At 31.1% G+C, this 27,104-nt stretch overlaps 2 protein-coding genes across 10 annotated transcripts in view; one reads left to right on the top strand and one right to left on the bottom strand.

Annotated features, from left to right (window-relative positions):
- Tsc1 (tuberous sclerosis 1 protein hamartin) overlaps nucleotides 1–21,430 on the top strand; it is a 187,061-nt gene extending 165,631 nt beyond the window's left edge. For 3 of the 6 annotated variants that reach the window (XM_085814963.1, XM_085814960.1, XM_085814958.1), the window contains 4 exons: nucleotides 6,670–6,738; nucleotides 7,239–7,341; nucleotides 18,226–18,366; nucleotides 21,260–21,430. In XM_085814963.1, coding sequence (XP_085671089.1) covers nucleotides 6,670–6,738; nucleotides 7,239–7,341; nucleotides 18,226–18,350 — 297 coding nt within the window. In that variant the 3' untranslated portion in view covers nucleotides 18,351–18,366; nucleotides 21,260–21,430. The remainder of the gene's footprint in view (nucleotides 1–6,669; nucleotides 6,739–7,238; nucleotides 7,342–18,225; nucleotides 18,367–21,259) is intronic. The other 3 variants (XM_085814959.1, XM_085814962.1, XM_085814961.1) reach the window with 3 other exon arrangements.
- Nucleotides 18,895–27,104, bottom strand: part of LOC118202658 (uncharacterized) — a 123,759-nt gene continuing 115,549 nt past the window's right edge. For all 4 annotated transcript variants that reach the window (XM_085814964.1, XM_085814967.1, XM_085814965.1 and 1 more), the window contains 3 exons: nucleotides 25,675–25,839; nucleotides 25,141–25,240; nucleotides 18,895–21,332 (listed from right to left, as the gene is read on the bottom strand). In XM_085814964.1, the coding sequence (XP_085671090.1) occupies nucleotides 21,231–21,332; nucleotides 25,141–25,240; nucleotides 25,675–25,839 (367 nt within the window). In that variant the 3' untranslated portion in view covers nucleotides 18,895–21,230. The remainder of the gene's footprint in view (nucleotides 21,333–25,140; nucleotides 25,241–25,674; nucleotides 25,840–27,104) is intronic.

Below are 27,104 nucleotides of genomic sequence, written 5' to 3'. Positions count from 1 at the left end.
CTTAGGGGTTACCAGAAATTAATATAAGATTTCTTACAGGATATGTGGAACAGTATCAAAATTGATTAAAAGATTCATGGAGGTGCCTTCAAATCTAGAACCTCTTAGTTCAGTGTCAAACAGGTTTAAATAGACAGATATGACATAACTTATGAAAACAATAATAACAGGGGGGAACTGAAGACATAGGAAAAAAATTATGTACGTTATTTACAGATGGCAGAATTCTTTATTTTTCAATATGTAACATTCATGAAATTAAATTATGCTAGATATATTTTTGTTTAGATCATATATTAAAAATTTCTTATCATCGTTAATTGATAGTTTCTCTATACTTAAAAGAGTGAATTTCAGAATAATATTATGAGGGCAATCCCAAAAAAAGGTCTCCTATTTTTGGGGAACGTAGAGAAAGTTTTAATATGGTTGTTGGCAACACTGTTGTGAGTGGTGCCTTCTCCGCTACCACATAAGCATGCAGGCACTTCGCTCAGTCTTGGCTTGCTAGCCACTCGAAATGGAGCTCCTGATAAACGTTACCGCCAAGTGTGAAGTGCGCACAGTTATTCGATTTTTGAAAGCAAAAGGCGTTAAACCGGTTGAAATTCACCACCTATTGACGGAAGTGTATGGACAGTCGTGCATGGATGTCAAAAACATTCGCAAGTGGTGTAGAGAGTTTACAGCCAGTTGTACTGAAATTCACGACGAAAAAAGGAGCGGGAGGCTGTCAATTGCCGACGAGACAATCACGAAAGTTGAGGAACTCATGCGTAAAGATCGGAGGATCACTCTGGATGCTCTCTGCATTTTGGTTCCTGAGGCTTCCAGAAGCACCATCCACAGGATTTTAATGGAAAAGTTGCAATATCGGAAGGTGTGTGCAAGATGGGTGCCGCGTATGCTGACAGAAGACCACAAACTGTAACGGGTTGATTTTTCCCACGAATTTCTTCGCCGCTATGGAGACGAAAAGGACAACTTCTTGGACTCAATTGTCACAGGTGACGAAACCTGGGCATTCCACTTTACACCTGAGACAAAACAACAGTCACGTGAGTGGCGGCATCCCTCTTCTCCCAAGCCATGAAAATTCAAGCAAACACAATCTGCCAGTAAAGTCATGGCAACTGTGTTTTGGGACAGGAAGGGGGTACTGTTGGTCGACTTTTTGCCTGCTGGGACAACAGTCAATGCTGACAGGTACTGTGAAACACTGAAGAAACTCAGAAGGGCAATTCAGAACCGGAGAAGAGGGATGTTGAGCAAGGGTGTAAGCATTCTCCACGACAACGCCTATCCTCACGTCGCCCGTCAAACTGTCAATCTCCTGCAAAATTTTGGTTGGAACGTCATCACACACCCACCCTACAGTCCTGACTTGGCACCCAGCGATTTCCACCTGTTCCCTAAGTTGAAGGAACATTTGTCTGGATGGCGGTTCTGCTCTGATGATGAGGTGAAAGATGAGGTTCAACACTTCCTGAAGGGCATGGCGGCAAGCTGGTATGATATGGGCATTGTAAAACTGCCACAGCGTCTACAAAAATGCACCAACCGAAGTGGCGATTATGTTGAAAAATAAAGCATTCTTCAATCTTTAAAGTGGTGTAGCGATTATAGAAAATAAACTGTTCTTTTACATCTAAAAATATAGGAGACCTTTTTTTGGGGATTTCCCTCGTAGTAACATCAGTATCCAGCCTACAATGTAGACAATCAAAAACCTTTCATAATATATGGGAAGATCTCCATCATCAGTAAAAGCTTGATTAAGATAATCATCTGAAATACATTTTCTGCAATAAATTTTGGTAGCAATACTGATGTGAATCTTCTGTTGCATGGCTGATCATCCTCATCTTACATTTTCAACTATTCTTCTTCTTCAATGGCCAAGACAGCCCAGGATGGGCACTTGCCTTCTTCAGACCTTCAACTATTCAGTTGGGCTTATTTCATGAAATTTCTTTTTATGTATACATAATAAAGTATTTATGTAGTGTTATTAGGTTTCCCAAAGCAGGAAACATGACAAATCTCAAATCTGTGATGTTTTTGTTGGTATTCGAATTCTACACTTCCCAATGGCTAGCGAGATGTGCTTCCAATTATATCACAAAGGCATGTGGTAAGAAAGAAGAAAATTCCTTGCATATAATTAAACTTTTAAATCTTGAAATTCATTTTTTCAATGTAGTTTGGGAAACATATTTAAGTAGCATCTTAAATTTCAATTAGCATTTCAAAATTCTGCAACCATTGCTGAATAGTATGACTGATAAGACAAGTACAGTCATATTCATGAACCAGCATTCATATATCATGCCGTGAGTTGTTAGAAACATCTAAAGCCCGTTCATAGTAGTTCATCTGAGTCCAGAATTGTTGAGATGATTCCAGGATTAATTTCAGGAATTTCTGAGAAAGCACAGCATACTTGTTTCTTGAAAATTCAAGGCTGATTTCATTCGATGCCATACTGAAGTGGTGTGGCATTCAAGGGTATGGTTAGGGGATTTGGGCAATTCAGATGCCACTGAAATTTAAGAGTCTTCTTTAAAATAACGTGAATGATACTTCAGTTGAACATCAGTAAAATTACTCTTTCTAGAGTTTTGAGGTAAAGCAGTCAGCAGTTTTCTAAATGATAGAAAAAAGTGTAAAGAGATTTGAGTTTTGGAAATTCAAATCTTTTTGAATATTCAGGTGTCCAATCTTTAAAAGAAGCAAAATGTTAAAAAGATCCTAAATGGAGACAGCCTTCCTTATAGGCAGATAGCCGTCACGTGCTTTGCCATACTAAAACAAACAAACCTTTCTCCATAGTGCATGCTGTTCCATTTAAATTATTTTGCCAAAAAAGTGCCTATCAGTTAGGAGAAAAAATTACTAGATCTGTTTTTCAGATTAAAGCTTCTAATTTGAGTGAAGAATAAAGAAATTATGTGTCATTCAAATAAAAAGCTTTTTACCATATTGTGCCCACAAAATCAGTTACAATTTTTCTTTTGATTTCAGTTTACTTCTGTAAAATCTGCCAAGAGTTATGAAAAAGGGGGTTTTGTTAGAAAAATAGAAAAAAGAAGCACTTGCATCTACAACGTTTCACATTTGTATGTCATAGAGAAGGGCAGGATATATAGTGCAAGAGAAATAAAAGATCTTTTTTTTAAAAAAAAAATTATATATAACCCTATTCATTACATATAAATGTGAAAATTCTTATTAATTTACTTGGAAAGCTGTTTCATTACTTTTACAGAGTTGCCAACTCTCCTGATTTAGATGAGAGATTCCTGATTTCCAACCATTCTCCCGCCATTGTCGGCCGGAGAATCGTTGGAAATTTTAAAAGAAACTGCAATTCCTCTAGATAATTGCTTAGCATTTGGTGCCACTAATGCATCAGTAATGGTAGGCTTGAAGACTGTTGCATTAAAGACAAGTTCAGGCATCTTAAAAAAAGAAAAATTCAGATTTGCAAATTACGAAGTGCACCTGTCACTTCTTAAATTTAGCATCTGAAAAAGGGGCAGCCTTTTTACCAATAAGTGAGCATGAACACATTGTTGATATTTATTATCTTGAATGGAATTCTAAAAGAAGAGAAAAATTGAAACAATTCTAACAGCTGCGTACTAAATAATACAGCAGCATACTAAAGTAAAATGCCATACTGAATAAATAATACAGTTTACTAAAATAAGAAAAATTTTAAAACATGTATATACATGCTAGCTATCTTTAAAGAAGTGTTTATCTACAATCCTTGACTAATGGAACGCACTGCTTGCATTTGTTAATGAAGAAGTAAATGCTTCTAGAGTTACGATAAAAGAGAAAGTTGTAAAACTGAAAGTTAAAAATAAATATAAAAAAATATTAAATAATTATAAAGTAAATGGAGATGTAGTTACAACTTTCAATCTTAAAAATAAGTTTGAGAAAAATATTTTCTGCACCAGTGAGCAGTTTAAGCGGCAGTTTTCAAAATAGTACTACAAAATATAAGCATAAAGCTGATATAAATTTCTCTCAAAATTAAAAATATATATATATTGCTCAAATAGAGAAACATTTTCCAATTACCGTAAGTTTATCTTGTGATGAACGAATATTTCTTCTTTTGTTTTCAGAACTTAACAAAGCTTTTTTCTTTTTTCTAGAATTCATTTTGTCATCATTCGTAACACAGCTGTACAAAGCAGAGTTCCATTAATTCATGTTTTGCAATCAATGATTTATGATCTCTTTAAAGAAATTTTAGTTTATAAAACGAATCTTTGTCTTCTAATTCTATATATAATGTGATTTATGAAACACAAAAACAGAGGAAAGATGAAGATTCGGTAATAGGGGTTGTAACTAACAAAATAGTGGAAGAACTCTCAGAGGAAGACAAAAATGTTTTATTTTTCCATGTTAGCTGAGTATGTGATTACATATTATAATTACAATGGGATTACATAATACATAAATTTCTAGTCAACAATGAAGTGATTATACATGCTAAAGTTGGAGACATTTCTTCTAATGCATCTTTTTCTGATGTATTTTTAGAATAGATTTCCAGTTTTATTTCATTTATTCATCATGATATTGATGTTGTAACTGATAAACTGCAGTTGCAATTTTGTAGTTTACAATTAGAAAACTTGGATAAAGTTATAAAAACCAGTTAGGATTGATACCCAATGGAGCTTAATTTGAAAACTGAAAGGTGCTGATGGAATTTGAAAGTATAGTGATCTCTCTAATCCTATGTTGAATTGTTAGGATTTCTATGGGGAATAGTCAAGATTTTGGCCATTCTGAAAATTCCCCATAGTAATGCAGAGTGCGAGAGGATTCTCAGCATTGTTTCGAAAACAAGGAATAATTTAGATCTAATATTAGTAATGACACATTAGAAAAACTTTTATTAGCAAAACCAGGCTTACATGACAATTGCTATGGACAAAATTATGAAGTTTCTTTTTAATGAAAGCAAAATCTACCACTGTTCATAGCATTTGTATGAAAATTGATTAAAGTGTTGTTTTTTGTTAAAAGATGCAAATAATAAAAGTTTTTTTTTTTTTTTTTTTTTTTTTTTACATGCATATAAGTATTTTTGCACAGTTTACATTTAAGAATTAGTAATTGAATTTTCAGATATGAATTAGTAACTATTTAAAGTTAATTTATTATTTAAAAAATATATCATTATCATTTCAAAGTTATTTTTATCATTGAGAAAATCTCCTGATTTGTTTAGTGTTGTAGGTCGGCAAGTACGTTTTTAAAATAATGTAAATACAGAATTCTAATTCTTGGAAAATCTAGTTGTGGTTCTCAAAGTTTCCTAAATTATGAAATGCAGCTCAGACTTATGAAATTTGGCCACCCCTGCTATATACAATAAGATTGCTTCATCCATTTGCTGTGTACAGAGCATGCATGCAGTTAGGTCAGTTTAAACCTTGAGTAGCATTGCTTTTTAGACCTGTATGTAAAGTACTGTATTTGTTGTTTAATTTAATATTTTTTAATAAATTTGGGATTATCAAAGAAAATTAGAAAAAATTTTGATGAACGTGGTAATATATATATATATATATGAATTGAGAATAAATATCATGAGCAGTTTAATGTATTCATGCCTTTTAGACAGTTTAGTATATTGAAATTAAGATTTTGTAGTGGATACATGTCATAAGCTTGTGCATAAAAGTATAAAAATGAGATATTTTTTAAACTTTTAAGAGAGAAAAAATGAAGTCTAAATACTGCAGAATTTAGATATCAAGAGGAGGAACAATTGACTGATGTTGAGTATTATTAGATAATTCACTTATAATAGTTGTTTTTGAATTTCTGATCAGTGTGTACTGTTGCAGAGAAGGCTTAACATGTAGGTCCTTTCGACATTAATTTTATCAAAAATAGATCACTGAAATTTTTGCAAGTTATTAATTTCTGTATTGATTCCACGATGATTAAAGTTTTAGTTTGTCAAAACAAAGGTTTGGCTGAAGTTACATTGTTTATTGAAAGATTTTCAATTTAAAATATACATAAATTAAGTTATAGCCAGAATTAAAACCTTATATAATATTATAAAAAAAAGCATTAAACATTCTACTTTCTGTATGTAGCTATTACTGAACTTTTGTTACGAGACTTCTTACATTGTGTAGCTGAAATGCTGGTGTATATTTTAACAGTTTAGATAGTTTAAATTGTCAGTTTATATAGTTTAAGTAGAGGGCATTAATATACTGTTAAGATGATTTGAAATACTGAAGAAATTGAACTGTTGGTGTGTCTGTTCTAAAATAAGCATGAATTTGAACTGATTTTTAATACATGGGTGAAACTAAGTGGTAAAAATACAGTGATTTTAAATCTGCAAGGCTTCAAATCGATTTATAGAGTGTGGCAGAGGTTATTCCTTCCGTAGTAAAATTTTTTTTTAAGTTTGTACCTTTTATCATTTTCTATTTTGTAAGGAAAGTATTTCTTATAAAATTAATATTTTTTCTGAAAATCTATTTGAAAAATAAAATCTAGTATATTATTAGTTTGCCATAACTCTGAACATATGTGGTTAAAAAATAAAATTTTTATAAAATAAAGTTTCGTTAAAATAATGGAGAAAAGTAGTATATTTACTTTTTTTAGAAATCAAAATTGAAAGAACAAGCCCAAATGATTGAAGACATGAAATCATTTCATAAAGATGAAATTGTGGTAACTAATTTTTTTTTTTTTTTTTTTCTGATTATTTGTTAAATTACCCTTTTAATCATCTTTTGAGAATCATATGACCCAAATTGTAAATATCTCTCTAAAATATTAATACCTCCATCAGACAAATATGTTATCTGCTCTCAATAATTATATAGTACTGTAAATCTGCTGTACCATTCTGGCTGAGGTATTCAGTTTTATATGGGTCTTGAACCTTGAACTGATTATGTAACTGTATCTAATTCTGAAAGCCTTGTATTCAATGTGCAGATGACTATTTTGCTCAAATTTGGTTTCCAATTATAGGTAATTTAGTACAAATTTGTACTTCCTTGTGTTTGTTTATAAATAAGATTTTAATTTGATTTGTACTTATTCCAATTTCATTTGAATTACCAAATATAATAGTTGTATAACATAGCAAAAACGCGTAAATATTTTATTATTTTGCATATAATGCTATAGTTTTACTTTATGTGTTGAACACTGTTTTAATGCAGGCACGGGATGAATATGCTACAGATTTAAAGAGAATTTCAATCCAGCAAGATGCTCACATCTTAAACCTGTATAAAGAAATTGATAGTTTATCTGAAAAAATAAGTAAGTCTTTCCCTTATATAAATTAAAACTTGAATTTTTCATTTCTCAATTTTTCAACTCAAAAATTTTCATTTAATTCACAAAATATGGAAAAAACATTAATATTAATAAAAGCAGTGAATAAATTTAGGATGGCCTATAAAACAACTAGAAGGATTAATTCAAGATTAATTTTTGCTTATTGTGTTGCATGTATAGTCAAACCTTGTCAAGGGTGATTTGCAGAATGCAGTTTTGCACACATACACATTATCTTGATTGTTTCCATTAAATTTATCCATTGTTAGAATTATTTTCATACATGGTATGTTAGTAAAAAAAGATCCAAAATTTTGATATCTCAGAAAATTGAAAGCGTTGATAAGTTCAAAAATTATACACATATTTTATCACTTAAATAATACTGTCCACTACGTTTGTGTGTGAATTTCATGATATTTGTTTTCAACTGTCATTAAATACAATGATCGAACACAGGTTAAAACAGCAGACTGAAGAGTGAAGAATGCTATACACTTTTATATATAAAGTTCATGATATCTAATTTAATATTTATATTTTAAAAAATAATTTTAAAGTGATTGCTTTTTTATATGAAGAATATTTTTAAAAGGCTTTTTATACTCTTGTTTACAAAAAATAGAGAGAAATTATACATAGCTGGAGAAATATAATTTTGTTGAACTGTAATACAATTAACTCTTCCTGAATGTAGGAGTTGCATCATTAATACACTGCATGCATGGCAAAAACATGTTCCATAAAGTTAACTTTCTATTGAAAAAATGTGTTAGGTATAGTTCAAATTAAGAAAGTATGTACTGTTTAAACAAATCTAAATATTTTTTAAGTAAAAGTGAAAAAATGAAACTGTTAATTAAAAGGATTTTCAAAACTGTGCCATAAGTAGATATATGATACAAATATATTTTTGAAAAGATCATGATTTTTGCTTAGGACAATGACTGAGGCTACTCGTTAAAAAAAGTTTTGCAGTAAAGAGTGCAGAGGTTTTTCAATGCTTCTCATAAAGTGTCCTCTTCTTTCTTCATTTGGTTAATCTCTAATTCAAAACCACAGCAATTTCTATGCCTTCTTTTAATAATTTAACTTCTTGTAAGTTAAAAGCATTTTATCTTCTTCACTGTTACTGCTTTCACTCTCAGATGGTATTATAAGATGTTGTAGTTCTTTATTCATCATTCTTGATTAATTTTTTGACTTGTTCTCCCTGTCTGACAATCCTTTGTCACCAATTCCTCCTGCAATTTCTACAATTTCTTTAGCTTCATTTTCAACTTCGGAATGGAACTTCATTCATTGGAAATGCTTTAATTGTTCTTGATAACTTCTAGCCTGAGGTGATGCCAGTCAGCATTAATTATTGATGAATTCACTTGTTCGCATGCAAATTTAATTATTTTTATGCAGTAACTTATGTTGAATTGTTTATTCAAAATTCCATTAGTTTGTCCTGCTTCCCTTCAGCAGCATGTGCATTATCAAAAATTAGCAGACCTTTAAAGCTGTGTTTTTGCTGTTCTAAGTAATGCTTGATATTTTTAATAAACAAATTTTCAGACCAGTTATTAAAGAAACATTTTATTGGCTAAGCTTTTCTGTTTCCTTCCATGCAATAAGAATTGCTCAGAGAATTGCAATAAGAATTTTCTCTGCAATGCATGAGATGTTTTAGATTGATAAATAAGCAGAAGTTTGCACTTGAGCTGCTTGAAGCACCCCCTTCCATGCAATGAGCAATTGCTCAAAGTTTTTCCTCTGCAATGCATGAGGTGTTTTAGATTAATAAATAAGCAGAAGTTTGCAACTGAGCTGCCTGTTTCCACCGCTCCCCCCAGAAAAATAAAGTGAATCTATCCTTAAAAACTTTAAAATCTAGAGCAGCCTTTGTAATGTAGCTCTGTTAACCCATTTACTTATAAAAAAGGCTTGTCTCGTCTGTATTGAAAACTTGTTGTGGAACGTAACAAATTTCAAAATCGCTTCAATGAATTTAAAAATCTGGAGACTGAATCTATCTACTTCTTCTTGATTTGCAGAGACACCTTGTCCTTGAAATTTTACACTGTGCAAATTAAATCCATGTTTAGAGTTCTCAAACCAATTTTTGCTTGTTTGAATGTAAATTTTGTCTAATAACTGCCCATCTTTACTTAAAATGAAAGCGAAAATATCTAAAGCTTTATTTCAAACAGCAATGTCATCTATAACTAAGCCCTTTTTTTTTTTTTTTTTTTTACTTGATTGTTAAATGAAGCTCTTAATATTTCTTCTATCTTTTCCAACTCCAGAATTCTTCTTAAAATTTGAACAACCTTTCCTGAATATTGTCTGTAGTTTTGACACTAGACAATCTTTTCTTCAATTTTCCATATTGTTCCTATGCTTGATTCATTTATAGCTAGTTGTTATTTTTTTAATATTAATAGTAAATTAGATATCACGAACTTTATAATATAGAAGTGTATAGCATTCTTCACTTTTCAGTCTGCTGTTTTATCCTGTGTTCAATCGTTTTATTTAATGACACTTGAAAACAAATGTCATGAAATTCACACACAAACGTAACGGACTGTATTATTTTTAATGTTGTTTTTCTTAAAAAAATTTAGGCACACAAATAAGAATTTTTACATATCTACTTGGATGGACACTTTTGCCATCTGCACCTTAAAATACATATTACATAATCAGCACAACCACCTTTTTAGAACCATAACCAGAACACACAAAATAATGGCAGCCATCTTACATCCCTCTCTTCTACTCAAAGTTGCCAGATTCCTCAAGTTAAACAATAACAAAACATTAGATCTTGGTTTCACGTCTTTTCGGCCTTAACAACCCACTTCATGTTAAATAAGGACCTGTATATAATAGGTTTGCTTCTATTCCCAGCATATTATATATGTTAGGCTTCAGTTTTCCATTGTATCAAATGTGATACTAGAGTGAAGTGTCACCTTATCATAACTAATATGCTAAAATGGAACATTTTATTTAGAATTTTAAAAAGCAGTAAATGATGTTAGAATTCCATAATCAACTGGAATGTTCTAAGTGCTAACCTTTTTGTTATGAGTATTATTTGCTATTTTACTAAAAGTATGCACACAGTAACATTTGTCCCTGCTAGGGCTCCTATGTCACAGGCCTACTGGAGAATTTCTTTCTCCGTAGCTAGGAGTGAAGACATTAGAAATAAGTTCCCCTAGTTAAATAAAGCTACAGAATATAATTTTAATCATTATTAATTAATATAATGGTAATGTAGTGCCTGGTCCTCCAAAACTGTAATCCCCAAAAGCACCCTCTAAATCAAAAAAGGGTGAGTTGGAGATTGGCTTTCGGCGGGAGAAGCCGAATGGTCAGCATGCTCAGTGTGGTAACTTTAAACCGTTTATCAATTGATGTTTTTCTATTTGTGTAAAGTGTATAAAGTTTAGGTTGTGTGTGTGAATAAATGAAAAAGTTAATTTGAGTTAATAAATTATGGGCAAGACACCAACACCGACCACAGCTGGATCCTACAGGTACCAAATTTGGACTGCGTATTAATTAGGTACAAATAAAAAATTACAGAGAAGGGAAAACGTACATACAATGGAAAAATTTACTTTTTTATATAAGAAATAATGTTTATATAACTCTAAATGAATTAGCTTTAAGTTGTCCATGTAAATATTCTCCTTTGTATGATCATTTTTTGTGGTTCTGTAATTTCATTCTATGATGTGATGCATTCAGTAACAGGTTGTAACATATTTTAATAGATATTCCAGTGGACAAGACCCAAGCACTAATAGTTCTTTCTGGGTTTGATTCCTAGTGAAGAGATTTAATGCCTAAGATTTTTCCCCATATGTAATGTGAATACAGAGGTCACTGTTGAAATTTTTCATATGCACAAATGATAAGTAGCAGAAAAAAATTAAGTTAGATTTGAAAATATGAACTATTTTAGGCTAGCAGATGGTTTTTTTATTTGCCAATTGCAAGCAGTTTATTGTAGAATAAATTTTAGGCAAAAGAAAAAATGCAGTTAATGCGAGACCATTATCTACGATTTTAAAATGAGATTAAATCAAGAAGAATGTATTCAACATCTACAGTTAGCATTTGGAAATGAAGGTCTGTACTGTGCTAATTTATTCAGATGAATTTCACAGTGGTCATAACTTTCTTTACGATGAAGAATACACAGGAAGGTCATTGTCGGCAGTAATCCTGGATAATGTGTCTGCCATACAGAAAATGCCAATTAATGATAATGGCTGCACCTACTAAATGATACGGAAGTAACTTAGAATTGGATCTGCTGCCATACATAAAATTATTCATGATAAATTCTATATGAAAAAACTAGTTTGCCATTGAGTTCCCCATAATTTAACCTATCTCCAGAAATAGGAGCATGTCAGAATCAGTAAAGAAAGCTTTAGATTATTTAAAGATAATATCCACCATATTATTTCTAAAATTGTAACTGGTGATGATATGTACATACCATTTTTTGACATTCTGACATGTCAAGAAAATAAAGTATGGATCTTTGATAATGACCCCCACGCCACAATGGTGAAAAGAACTTGCCATGAAAAGAGTAATGTATGCCATTTTCTTCAGAAGTACAGGACTGGTCAAAGCCTTCAAATTTGAGAGACAGAAGACAGTCATGGCTATCTGGTACACCATTGTCTACCATAAATTCTTCAAGAAGTAAATATTAGAGGATTCTTGCTGCACCATGACAAAGCATCTTCATTCAGCAAGATTGACAGTTGAGTTTCTTGAACAAAAACACATCAAACTGATAATCATCCACCCCATTCACCCAATCTAGCTATGTGTGACTTTTGGTTATTTTTTTAATTTGAAAAAGAACTTACATGGACGTCATTTTCATTTCGATGACGAGATTGATTATGCTATAAATGCATTTTTTTCATCTTTTCCAAGAAATGAATGGCTTGAGGCTTTTAATCTTTGTAAAATTTACCTACAGAAGTGCGCTGATGGAGAAGACTACTCTGAACATTTCTAAACTTTTGTAAGTATAACTTTAAACCTATGTGTATCTCAAAAATTTCAAAGTGACCCTTGTATGAGAACCAGTTTAACAGAATATAAGAAATGGTGTATTCCGAAGTCAGATATAAAATTAGGTAAAGATTCAAAATTACCCTGGCATTGGTTTAAAATGGAAAAATAAAATCAAACAAACATTCAATCTTAAACTGACATTTGTTATTAGATTTTTTTTTAATTTAATTTAATGCCAAACTAAAGTTGAATTTTGCCTTTATCTATTTATTTTGTCAATTTATCTATTTATTTCATCAATCTGGTCAATTTGTTATTAGATATGTCCTTCACAAAAGTATCTCACTTAAGAAATTATTGTATAATCAAAACTACACTAAGAGATTGCATTGGAATAAAGGAATTGAAAGTTATTGAAGCATGTTCACCTAAGACATGATTTGATGGCACTAAAGCCACGTTTCCTAAATTTAGTTTAATACACAGCAAAATAAGAAGCAATTTAAGACCTGAAAAAGCTTCAGAGGTAACAGCAAGAGTGTATTGTGTGAATAAAACTAGAATAAAATTTAAAGAATATGTATATAGGCTACGGATTTGAAGCTGATTTCTCCCCACCCTAGTTTTATTTTTAATCGCTATAAAAGGAATAATATTAAACGTACTGTTAATTAGAATTTTGGCATAATATTTTTACACAATAAAAGCAAAAACAAAAATATAAAAAATTAATAACTAACAAACATTGCAAAATCAAAGTTTTATAATTGTCAAATTAGCTATAGATGAGGAAAATTCACATTTTGAAATATTTACATTTAGCTTAATAAGCAAATTTAAATCCTATCTGTTTTCACTCCTGTCTGCTTTTCTGTATGAATGTAGTTTATATCGATGTTCACTACCTATTCTCAACATATGTATGTAGAAGTTTGACACCAAACCCCATGAGTGGCCAAGTGGTAGAAGTTTGACACCAAACCCCATGAGTGGCCAAGTGGTAAAGAATACTGAAGACTGAAAGTCCAACCAGGGTTTTGAAAACAGATAATGAGCTAGCTACATGAGTGCATTTTAAGGTTTTTCACCTTGTGGAACATGAATACAAACCATTTTCTCTTAAAAAGTATTTCATAAAGGCATCCCTTCTCTTAGGCAGATAACTCTTGAAGGCAGATGTAGCCATAATCCCAATACATAATTTGATTCCTTGATAACTAATTCCTAGGATAGGTATTCTTTTCATTGCAGGTCAACACTGTGGGTGCGCTATGCACCCCACAGTTTTATACAAATTATATTTTTAGAACAACGGACAGTAGCTAGCAGAAGCCAAGTGACATGTCTAGGTGAAGTAGCATCTTAACAGCAAGAGAACTAGAAGCATAAGGTTTGCAGTTATCCAGTACAGCAGCATATTAAGAGTAAAATAAGTTTTCGAAATTTTTAGTTCAAGTTCTGAATTAGCTACATCATCAGTGTTACGCAAGTCATATGATGTAGAAATGACGCAGTCCAGAAAAAGAGTTACATTTTTTAGAATAGAGTTGGGGTTATCACTAGTTTAAATTATAATTTTGATTTACATATTTTTATCTTATATATATATATATATATATATATATATATATAAGATAAAAGTGTGTAAATAAGTGTGTGTGTGTATATATATATATATATATACACACACACACACACATAGGGTGGATAGGAAAGTCCATTTAACCTGAAAATTCTTGTGAACGGAGAGAACTATGGCTATGCAAGTGAGGTAACGGTATAGTAAAACGACTGCACCTGACCTAATAGAAACAATAGCAGCGCAAAAACAGTAAAATTTCCAACTATAAAGCTTTAGAGCATCAGTAAATTAATATGAAATGGCATTTGATTCACACAGTAAATTGTCACCTTCATACCCAAAAATATCCGCAATCAATGCACAATGACTCTACTCTGCATATTCACATTTTGGAAATGTAGCAGTGCGCAAATGCAGATTCTGACGTACTGTACTGTAGTGTAATGTCTGTAAATTTCCAATGCACTTAAAATTTTAGTTAAAAAGGTGTTGGCACTCACTTCATATAAACTGCATAATCTCAAACCTCATTATAATCTCGATGGCAATCAATAATTTTATTCCGAATGCAATTTTATTTTTTGTGTTGTGGCAATCTCAATCGTTGCATTCTTTCTTTCAGAGTGTCAAGGTAAATGGAATTATGAATCATATCAAATGAATGAGATCCTACAAAAGGTACATAAAGTAGTGTATTTCATAAAGTAGTGTATTAAAAATAATCTTTTGTTGAGGTTCGGATTTAGAATTTTGGAGCTGTGTGCAAATGGTGAGCTGTACCGACTTTTAATATTGCAAGATGGTGTAAGGTACATTTCTCAAAGTAGTGTATTAAAAATAATCTTTTGTTGAAGTTTAGATTTAGAATTTTGGAGCTGTGTGAGAGTGGCGAACTTCACTGACTTCCAATATTACAAGATGATGCTTATTTATGGCAAATGCCAATGAAACACAATGTATGCTGCTCGTGAATATACTGTTTGTTTTCCAGCTGGGTCACATGCAAGTGTGGTTACCATTGCAAATGTAGTGCAATGGCTCAGCAAGACAGGAAGCACTATAAGTCATTCACATTCTGGAAGACCAGTGAGTGCAGGTATGCGTGTGATGCCAGCAAGTATTTTGGCATATGCACTAACTCCATCCACACTGCAGTACAAGAGATATCAGCATGGCTTGTGGCTTAACATGGGTCAACATGCACTTTCCTATCGTGTCACACTGCAGCAAGCACGGTTGCCACAGGATAATGAGTGTCAATTTGATTTGTATAACTGAGCATTGATTAATGTTGAAGGTCACTCAGATTTTTTATCTAACACTGTTTGGGTGCATGATGCAGTGTTTCAGCTTACCAGGGTATTAAACCGTCGGAAATTGGAAAATCCCTCGTGGGGACTACCCACACCAAGTGCGCTGGTCCATTAATGTGGTGGTATGGTATCTACAAGGATTGTTTACTGGGACTTGTGTTCTACAAAGGCACATTAAACAGACAGCTATACTGCACACACACACAAAAAAAAAGTTTATACATCTCCTATTCTATGGGGGCCAATTGACAAAATTCAAATTGCATTTTCCATTTCTCAAAAGTGCGACATAGGATATATATTAGATATATATGTTCTAGCATGGTATTTTGACACAAAATCGGACTTTTTTTTAAATAACATACCAATTTTTTTTTCCATATTTCGATTCTACAACTCATTATGCCCAGATATTAAATTTTGTAAAATTTGGTACGAAATTTACAGAGAAATTCAAAAATTTATCTTGCCAAAATTTGTTCAGTCTGGCCAAGAATAATTCACTTTCCGAACTTCTTGATATATGGCAACCAATTTTCCTTTTCCTTCCATTATGCCAAAGCATAAAAAAAGGCACCTCGTTTCTACTTTTTTACATTGTGTATGAGCGGAAAAAAAGTCACACCGTTTCTACTTCCAAATAATTTTAGCTAAGTGTTTAAACATTAAGTTTAGTGCATCTGATGTTTTATCGCTTTCAACAAATATGCCAAATTTCAAAATGTTCCAGTATATAAATTCACGTATATCTTCGGAAAGTTTGAATAAAAAAACTATGTCTACTTTAAAACAATGGTAAAAAGTTTATAGCTTTGAAAAATTTATAAAAATTATTTAAAAATACAAATTTTAAAACTAAATCATAAAAAAATGGGTGAATTTTTTTGGAATGAACCTGAATTTCTAAATGTGACCTTTCACATCAATCATCAATCAGCAAGAATCAAATAAGCTTAATAAAAAAAAGAGAGATTAATCAATATATATCAAACTGAATTAACATTGAGGAGCTAAAATTTTGAGAGCTAATTTTTTTCAAAAACTACTCGTGTGATTTTTGAAAAACTCGGTAGTTTGGCATAATTTGAGTCGTAGGATTGAAATGTGGAAAAAAATTGGTATGTTATTTCAGAAAAGCCCGATTTGGTGTCAAAATACCAATATTAGAACAACGCTATATATAAATATAATACATATCCTAAGTTGCACCTTCGAGGCATGAAAAACACAAGTTGAATTTCATCAATCGGCCCATTAGAACCAAAGATATAGAACTGGCCCCCTTTTTTTGCACAGTGTTCCTTCAACTATTAAAGGACATCATACCTGACTTTCTAGATATTTCCCTTGTCTGCATTACGGTCCTTGTAGTTCCAACATGACAGTGCCCCTGCACACCAAATACCTGGAAGTGTAAAGCATTCTCAACCATTGTTTTGGACAGCAAATTATCAGGTATGGTGGTGGTGTTGAGTGGCCTTCACAATTAATGGACCTCACTGCGTTGGATTTTTCCTGTAGAGTAACATTAAAGATCAAAATTATACAACTCCACATACAAAGTCTGCTGGATCTATGTCGTCGTATTACAGATGCTTGCAATAGTATGATCATTGCGTGACAGTTTGCTTTTGCGCATTTTTGGGAGGGGGATATGTTATCAAACTGTATTGACGTAAATATGTATTTTATGCAATAAAAAGGTGCATATTTCTGTATACCTCTGGCTGTTCCTTTCAAACGTTTACACAAAAGAGTGCATCGATTACAGACAACTTTGGGTAGACAGGCGACAATTTATGTTATCCGTGTGAGCCAAATGTCACTGGTAATTAATTGATGCTCTAAAACTTTTTAATTGGAAATTTTTCTCTCTTTTCATTTTTAGTTTGCAGTGGCTGTCGTCCAAATTTCACCATTAGAGGGCGCTGCTGTTATTTGCATTAGGTCGGGCGTAGTTACTTTACTGTACCATTACCTCACTTGCATAGCTGTAGCTCTCTCCATTAACAAGAATTTTCAGGTTAAAGTGACTTGTTTCAGTTATCTAATTAACATCCATTTGCTAAAATTGCTCCTTTTTCAGATCTTCATCTCGGTTTTGATAAAATTTAGAGTTTGATTTGATTTAATTTTAAAACTATCATATTTTTTCTGTAGATTCCCCAATTTCTTTGATTTTGCAAATCGAATAAAATTAAAGAATGATTTTGCAGATTATCCATGTTGAGTTTCTGATCAACGGAATTCAGGAGTTCTCTAGCATCACCCTCCATATTGATTTCTGTTTCCATTATTATCATTAGAAGAAAAATGAGATTGGCTTTTAGTATTAGCTGCAAAATTCACAATCTCTGTGAAGGGGGGGGGGAAGTGATATACCTTTCTAAGAACTTTTTGTTTTTTGCTTCATTTTGCAAGCTGAATGAGATGTTATGGTTCCTTAAGAAACATCTTTTCGTCACCATACTGCATTTTCTTTTATGGCTATATTCAAACTAATGGAAGACTGTTGAATATTGAATACTTTAAATTTTGTGATCACTCCTTAATAGATTAGTTAAAGTAAACAGATGATAATTTGAAACAAAAGAATAATTTTTTACTTTTGAGAACAAGAACCAGAACACCGTTATGTGACCAGGACCATTATTGATAATTATCGAATTCAGTAGGCAGTAGTACAGTATAATGTATTAAATTTGAAATAAATTTTTCTACAGAGTATAGTTAGCATCTCTGAATGTAAAATATACTGTTAGAATATTTTCAAAAGATTTTCTATTACTAACTAATGTATAACAAGCTCATGTTTGTATTTATTTATATGGATAACTACCATACCAAATAATTATTTATTTTTAATTTTATGTTTATAATTGATAAAAGAAATTACTGTGTAAATAAAACAAAAATAATTACTAGCAATGAAATATTTGTCAGAAATTCTTGAGAAACAACAGAATGTAGAAGCCAGCATGAATATGAATTCATCTGACAGTACTGCATATTCTCAAGTTACAGAACAGCTTCCTGGCAGTCTAAGCTGAGTAATTCAGTTAAAAAGTAGGGAGAAAAAAACCGTTGGCTACTTTATTCAAAGCGGTATCATTTATTATTTAGATGTTTTAAAATATTGTATATTCATTTGTATGACTATTTTTGTATTTTGTACATTACATTCTTATTTGCCTAAAATAAAAATTGTAATAAAAATACTGTTGACATTTCTATATATGCTTTTAGCGAAGTACATATTTGTAAATCAAATCCTGACAGCTATGTCAACTGAATATTTGCTTTGAAGATAATAATATATCAGTTTTTAGTATCCAGTGTATTACTTATAATATGATTAAGTATATTAATTAGTAATTAGTTGAAGAGAATTCTATACATGGTTGTTAAAAAGCTCATAATTTTCAAGCATGTTAAAAAAAAAATTAAAAGCCGATTGATTATTCCTGTACAAATAAGTTATTTTCATTGTTATTTTATGGATGTCAAAACAAATGTAATAAATATTTAGTAATATAAAACAGTATTAATGTAATTAGTCTTGTAATGGGCAATTTATTTATGAAGAGTCTAAAAAAGGGTTAAAACGATTTATTAATATTGTACTTGTATATATATGTACAACAGGAAGCACAACCATGCTGACTTAAGTTATTGAACTCTTGACACAGAATTTTCTTGAGATAAATAAAATTCAGGAAAAAATACTTCTATACAAATTAAACTGCGTAATTGACTAAGCACTTACATTAATTAGTGACTAACATACATAATGATCTAAGCATAGAATGTATTGCATGTTTTTGTTTTACAAAGCTATTATAAAATAACCTACTTGCATTTAAGAATAAGCATAGGAAATGTGAAAGTGCAAATGGTCAAACTGAAAATAAATCACAAACTGTCATCTATTGGACCCATATACCAGCTGACTCTGCTTATGGGAATACCATATATCACACATATACCAAAGGTTAATTATTCTAAACCTGAAGATAACCATTCACCTGGAGACAGTTTTGGGTTTATCAAGACATTCAGCTTAACAAGGAGAACACATACTGAATAGTCTTATAAATAATATTAAAGGATAAATTGTTATTTTGCCATGTAATTAATTTAAAAATTACAAATGCAATTTCACATTTCTGAAGCTTGTCCAATTTAAAATTTAAAAAAAAAAATTGCATCTTCCACAAGCTAATTGTATAACTGCATTCACTACTATTTAAAAGTGCCAAACCCAAGCTAAAGTTGAGTAGATAAATAACTTTTACAATTTTTTGATATGCATAATCCAATTTTCAGAGTTCTTTGAAGAGGGAGATAATTTTAGTTCATCAACAGTTATGCTTTGTAAAAATAAAATTCAGCAAATTTTTTAAACTTTATATTTACACATTTGAATAAGCAGCTGTTTATTTAATTTACAATTCAGTTTAAGTAAGCAGAAGTTACATCATATTGACGTTTGCTCATAAACCACTTTGACTTGCATATATGTATATTTAATTGAAACTTTCTAAGAGTTCAATTGGAAGATAACTTCACTACAAAATGCCATTTTACACATCTCTATAAAATTATCGAAGTACAAATAAATGCAGCATTATTTATATATATTCTTCATAAAAAATGCAAAGCTTGAATGCCATCAGTAATGTTTCTTAACATTATAAATTGATAAACTTATATTTCACTAAAATTATAATTCAATCAATATCTTTAGTCAGCTCTAACATATTTAAATAATACAAACTACAGGATAATGCAAATAGTTATTTTATCTTATTTTTCATAAAATATATTAACAATTTTCTCATACATAATTTAAAATGTAATTTTAATTCATACTGTAATCAAATCTTTAATCGCTTTCTAATTCAGAAACTTGAAAGCTTTAACCTTTTTCTACTTGTATATTTGACTATTTTGTAATAAACTATAAGCATATAAACTCTGCCATTTCATGAAATGTTCAAATACATAAACTGTACAATATATTTAAAACACATGAAAATGCCGATTGTAAGAAATACAAACAATTTCCTATTGTGTGCATTAATGATGACTAGGATGAAGTTAACAAAAACTTCTCTAAAACATGTATAAATTTAAATCTAGTAAATACTCATTTTCACCTGACTAGAATAGAGTTCAATAAAAATAAACATTTTTAAATCCAAGAACTTTAAAACACTGCAGAAATCTATGCAAGGAACAAAAAATACTATGTACATAAAACCATAATTTTAATGTCTACATTTAAATATTCCATTTTTCATGGCACTGACAAAAAATTAGAAGGGTTTTTGAAGTATAACACAAGTTTTGAAGTCAAATTTTATAAAAGTATAAAGGCATACTTAAGTGCACTGTTGTATGATTCATTACCACAAGCAGTGCAACAATTCTAAATTATTCTGGAATGTAAAATTAAGAGTCAAATAAATGGATCAATAATCTAGAACAGAATTTGTCTACTATCTGTGAAATTATAATCCTGAATATTAAGTGCCTAAATATAAAACACTATTTATTAAGAGTTCTTAATTTTTCTCAGAAAATGGAAAACAATATATACATATAAAATATTAATAATCAACATTTTGTAATATATAACTTCTGTGCTCTTAATAAAATATACTAACTGTTAAAATGCCATAACTGAAACAAATTTTTTAGCTTGCACATGGAAAAGTGTTTTTGTATATTGATACTTAGCAAGGTATTTCTATATTTTGTTGCAAAAATAATTTTTTTAAAAATGTAAACAATAAATTACTGCATTTATAAGATAAACAAGAAACTGGTAAGTGGAATGCAGGGTACGACAAAATGGCTTTTCAAATAAAGGGGAAAGGAATTGGGAGTTATGAGCTTGTAATATATTCTGGATGGATAAAAAAAGTTTAATTATTTGTATTCTTGTCCGATTTAGTTGAGAGTACAGGAGGTGACACTGGAGTCGAGTCTTCATGGAACAATGGATTTTTCACTTCCATCTCTCCAGTCTGAAATTGAAAATACGTTTTGTACAAGATTTATGATTAGCTTTTATTATGCAAAAATTCTAGAACAAGAAACAATAAAATCTATTCATTCAGAGTGATCAGGTGTTTTTCATTCATTAATAAAAGAATTATTAAAATTTTTCCCTCTTAGGAGATTAAAAAAAAAAATTATTCAATCCTGCCCTACAATGAGAAAACAACTTATACCTATATTCTTAAGCTTGCATTAACTATTTCAGTACTCTGTAATACATATATTGTGATTGATCTGGTTGCATTGATCAGACGGTTGCATGTTCAAATCGCATCTGGATCACCATTTTAAGGTGTAAAGGATATAGCTCGGTAGATATTCTTAGAAGACATAGTCATCGCTAAAACACAACTGTTCATTAAAACAGTGAAACTTTTACATAAACTTTTCGTACTCAAGATAAGAGCAATGCGAGTGAGTTCACTAGTCGTGCCTGCGATTATTACGAAAACAATATGATGTCATCTGACATGGCACGCAGTGGAATATAAGATTGCTACAACTTCAACAATAAGAACAATTCTCAATAAAGAAAAATAGTACCATCCGCAACTACAACTACAAAAAACTCTGCAACTAGGATAACCCTTTTTAAAAATAGAGTGATAGAAAGATACAATATGCCATTAAGCCAGGCTATTATAATGGAAAAAGCGAAAATTTTTAATCGCATTCAGATTGAAACAGGTGACACAACTGAAACTTTTGTTGCAAGTCGAGGATGGTTTAAGATTTAAACATTGAAATAATCTTCATAACATACAGATTACAGGAGAAGCAGCAAGAAGAGATATAAAAGCGGTGGCTGAATTCCCAGCAACATTAAGAACAATAACTGAATAAGGAAACTATCCTCCATAATTAGTTTTTAATTTCGATGAAACGGACTTATTTTGGAAAAAATGCCAAAACATAAATTTCTATCATGCACCAAGATTTAAAACTGTGAATGCTTAATGCTTCTCCTGGGTGCTAATGCTAATGGAGACTTTAAATTAATGCCACTTCTGGTTTATCACTGCCAAAACTCAAGACTGATGAAAGAAATATCAAAATCAACTTTAACTGTCATTTGAGAGTTAAATAAATAAATCATGGATAACTCAAAATTTTCCAGAATTGGTTCACTGAACAATTTTGCCCATCTGTTAAACACTATTCAAAATCAAAAAACATGAACTAAAAGCACTTCTTTTAATGCTTTGACGCGTGGCGGTCGCACTTTGAAACCACCCATTTTCGAATTTTTTTCTCCTCTTCCTTCCGAAATTTTTGAGTGAAAATCAATTGATTACTGATCTTTTACCTCTAAATAACACAAAATGACTGCAGAAACATACATGTTTTAGGTCTTAGTACTTCAAATCAGATGCCTTTTAAAATTCGTTTTCAATGAGATATAATAACTTTTATTAATATAAACAACTTTAAATTTCAAAAGTTATTCATCGCACATTATGATTTCTATCATAAACAATAAAAAATAGCAATATTTAAACTACATATGTAAAAAAAACCCTCTATATGTATGGCATTTGCTTTGTGGTTTCAGGGCGCAACCATTGCACCACTAGTGCATTGTGTCACAATGCTCTAGAGGCTCGGTGGTCGCACCTTGAAACCACAGCTCTTCACAATGGCGTTTGCTTGCTTCTCAAATAGGAATGTTTATTTTTACCCATATATAGATAAGGAGTTTTGAAACCACAGAGTTATTTTATTAGTAAACAATACATGCACCTGCTCAGTGAAAAGGTCTTTCTTTTCCAGAGACTTTTCTCTGACCTCAACACACTTGCTCCCCAAGCTAGTATTGTGATTTTACAAATTTTATTTCCTGTGGTTTAAATTTAACGTAAATATACTTTGCTATAATTAAGAATAGGAATCACGTAAAGTTTTATTTAAATTAAAAATATTTTCTGAATATTTTGGAACAAATAAGTATGAATGGGAAATGAATGATACATACCACAGCCAAAAGACCAAGCCCCCCCCCACCCCATTAATATAAAAAAAAACCACAAATTTCATGTGCCAGATGAAAAGAAACTAAATAACGCTGGACATGTACCAGTGAAATTTAGATCCAGGCAGTGTGTATGATACATGTGCGAAACGTGCAATGTGGGTCTATGCATGTACCAAAAAGACAAAACATGCTTTGAACAGTGTCACAAAAAATATTTGTTCTTTGAAATTTAAAAAAAAAAAAAAAAAAAGAGGACTCTTTTTTTTTTTTTTTTAATCCTTATTTTACTGAGTTTTTTAATTCATTTAGCCAAACGTCCTTATTATGTATGTACTTATATTTTCACTGCTATAGAAAAATTACATAAATGTTTATTTTTTAATTTTTCTGACAATTTACTTTGTAAAATAATGTAAAAAAAATTATATATTATGCAATTCCTACATACATTTTTTTAAAAATTCGTAAATTTTGTCATTTATTGGAAACGCACACTGAGAAAGTTAAATCCCCCCTACTACCTAGGTAAGTTTCAAAGTCCTAGACGCGCAGTGATTTCACAGTGCGACCACCACCCACGGAACAATGGGCAAGACTAGATTTTTTTAAATTCATATATTATTTGTCTCTAGGATCATAATATTCAATTTCTAGAGTTTTTATTTTTAAAAATTATAAAAATAATATCGCTCGCGTGAAAGGGTTAATGGGTAATGCTCAAAGCAACCCAACGAATTTATCTGACTTAAATAACATGGATTCCAGTCGAAGTGGTTTTCTTGTTGGCTAACACAACTGCATTAATCCAACCCGTGGCTTGAGGTATTATATCAAATTTTAAAACTTATAACTGGTTGCGAACATTTGGATAAATGTCTGAAAAAACAGACAGAGATGATAAACAATCAATAAGAGATTTTTGGAGGAACTATAATATGGATGCTATAGAAAACAAAAATCTTTCTTGGAATGAGGTAATGGGAAAATGTTTGAAAGGAGTGTGGAAAAACATTTGGCCAGATTTAAACAAGGATGACGACACTAGAGATTCTTTCTGAACAATATAGTGGAATTAGCGAAACAAACATGTTTAGATGAAGTAAATGTGGAAGATCTCGAAGAAATTTTGCATGAAACAGCAAAAAGTCTTTCTAATGACGAGCTCAAGGAATTAGCGGATCAAGAACCCAAAATATTAAAAATAGCTACTCTAAAGAAGAGTGAAAAGAACTTTCGATGGCATTTCTAAAAACCAGTTTAGCTTCCATTAAATAAGAAATTATGGACTTATTTACTGAAAATGATGCAGATTTTAATAATTGTTGGAGTAGACAAGATGAGGGTGTTATGGATGCCTTGTCCCCTTATTGACAACTTCTTACGAAGTGCAAAATATGCAAATGACATAGATACCTTCTTGATAAAAAAACAGAAAATTGGAAATGCAGAAAAATCTGAATGATCTAAAATATAAATGGTGACTTAAAATTTTATTTATTTCTATATATTCATTTGTTATGTTTCAATATTTGTAAGAAATAAGTCTTTATTTTGTATTGTTATAAAAACATATTTAATGAATTGAAATAACAGAATACTTGAACAATTTTTTTATTTTATACCCATTTTCCCCTAACCCCATAATTTACATGATGAGATGACCTCGTTTAATGCCATTTTATATAATGCTGTACTTTGATGGAACCTAACTTAACATGAAGTGGAGTTTTACTGTACATGCATTCAAGGGACTGATTTTTATGAATAAATAATGATCATCATGTATGAAATGAGGTACTTACTGGTGCTAATCCTGGACATTCATAAACTGTATAATCCCCTTCTTCATTTTCCTCTTCTGAATCAACATCTGAAGCAGAAGCATTCTTTGTGGATCCAGCTCTGGAATTTTTTAATAAATTCATTTGCTTCATTCCAAGAACATTAAAATAATTTAAGTATTAGTGTAACTCTCTCACTCAAATTTCATTGACATTCTTTTGCTTAAAAGTAATATGGCTATCCACTCTTAAATTAATGTACATGATGCCAATTTCTTCATAAAAGCAGGGATAAAGAATGTTTACATATAGTATATTCTTAAATGTTTTACCACAATATTAAAAGATGAAAGAAAGGGTCAACACCAAACTCAAAACTTATTAAATTACATTCAAGTTGTCGGTATACATATTTAGATTATGCTATTGCTATTGAATTAGATGGGAGATTATACAAAATGCCAAGTTTTAAAGCCACTTTAAAGCTATATTCCCATTCAAGATTTCAATATGTTATGCTTTTTGAGAGATAAAAAGCAAAGTATTATGTCTTACTTTTCAACTGCAATAATCTGCTGTTTCTGGTGTTGATAATGATACATCTGAGCACTCTGAGCTAACTTTCTGTCCCCATTAGGTGAAGATACATCCTTACATGGTCCAGTCACTCCATATGCAGGATAATCAACATCAATTGCAGCTTTTCTATTTTTCTGCAGCCTGTACAAAATAAGAATTTAATCAGAACATCATCATATAAAGCCACATATCTCCAATTACTTCACTTTTTCCTAGGAAGGTTATAAAATCTGATTTCAAAGATATGTAATAAATAATTTACTAATTACAGTTCACTGACAAATGATATGGCACAGGAAAGATGTCCACATTTATCTGTTCAACACTAGTAAAACTTACTAAAAATAGCATCAACTTGTTTAAAACTGGATGGAAATTTCTAAATTGCTTTCACATCATACAGAGCATTCAATATATTTTAAGCCTAATACTCTTGTCTAAGGTAAATGTTTAAAATCCTTTTCTCTGTTCCTCTTGACTTAAATGCACTTAGCACAGTTATACATCAAGAATCAAATATTTCATGGAAAAAAAATAATGAATATGACATTGCAATGCACCACCTTTTTATTGATTTTAGGACTGCCTACGGTTTAATAAACAGAAAATATTTAATTAAAGCTATGAGAGAATTTGCAATACCTGAAAAACTTATAAATTTGGTCACCATTACTCTTACTGCGACAAAACTTAGGGTTAAAATCCAGCATAATCTTTCTGAGCCTATTGTTGTTTCAAATGGGCCCAGACAGGGTGATGCATTGGCCTGCTTGCTGCCCTCCAAAAAATCATAAAAGACTCCAACATTAATACTCGTGGAACTATCTTTAACAAATCTGTTCAGATTTTTGCGTTTGCTGATGATACTGACATAGTCGTATGCACTCCCGAGTTACTTAGAGAGGCTTTTACATCTCTAGAGGCTGCAGCCAGCAAAATGCATCTAGCAATCAACCAAAATAAAATTAAATACATGCCATGTGGTAATAACAGTAATCCCTATTTTGAAATTGGGAATTACAAATTTGAAACTGTTAGCAAATTTAAATATTTAGGATCAGAAGTTAATAAAAGTAGTAGAGTAACAGATGCTAACCGATGTTTTTTCGGTCTAAAAAAATACTTGAAGTCTAACTTCATTGGCAGAAAAACGAAGATTTTAATTTACAAAAGCTTAATCAGACCCATTCTTACATACTCTGCTGAGACCTAGGCAGTGACAGAAAAAGCTAAAAGTATTTATTCTGTCTTTGAAAGAAAAATTTTGAAAAGTATTTTTGGAGGCATAAAATGTAATAATATCTGGAGAAGAACTAACTCTGAACTCTATAAATCCTTTAACGAAATAGATGTAGTAAAATATATAAGGATTCAGAGAATTATATGGGCACGACTCCTGTGCAGAA

The sequence above is a fragment of the Stegodyphus dumicola genome, chromosome 4, assembly GCF_044657685.1.
Source record: "Stegodyphus dumicola isolate Sdum_Otavi_A_Nest chromosome 4, ASM4465768v1".
In the NCBI taxonomy this organism is placed as follows: Eukaryota; Metazoa; Arthropoda; class Arachnida; order Araneae; family Eresidae; genus Stegodyphus; species Stegodyphus dumicola.
Note: the sequence above shows the minus strand (reverse complement) of the source record. Positions and strands in the feature narration are given on the sequence as shown.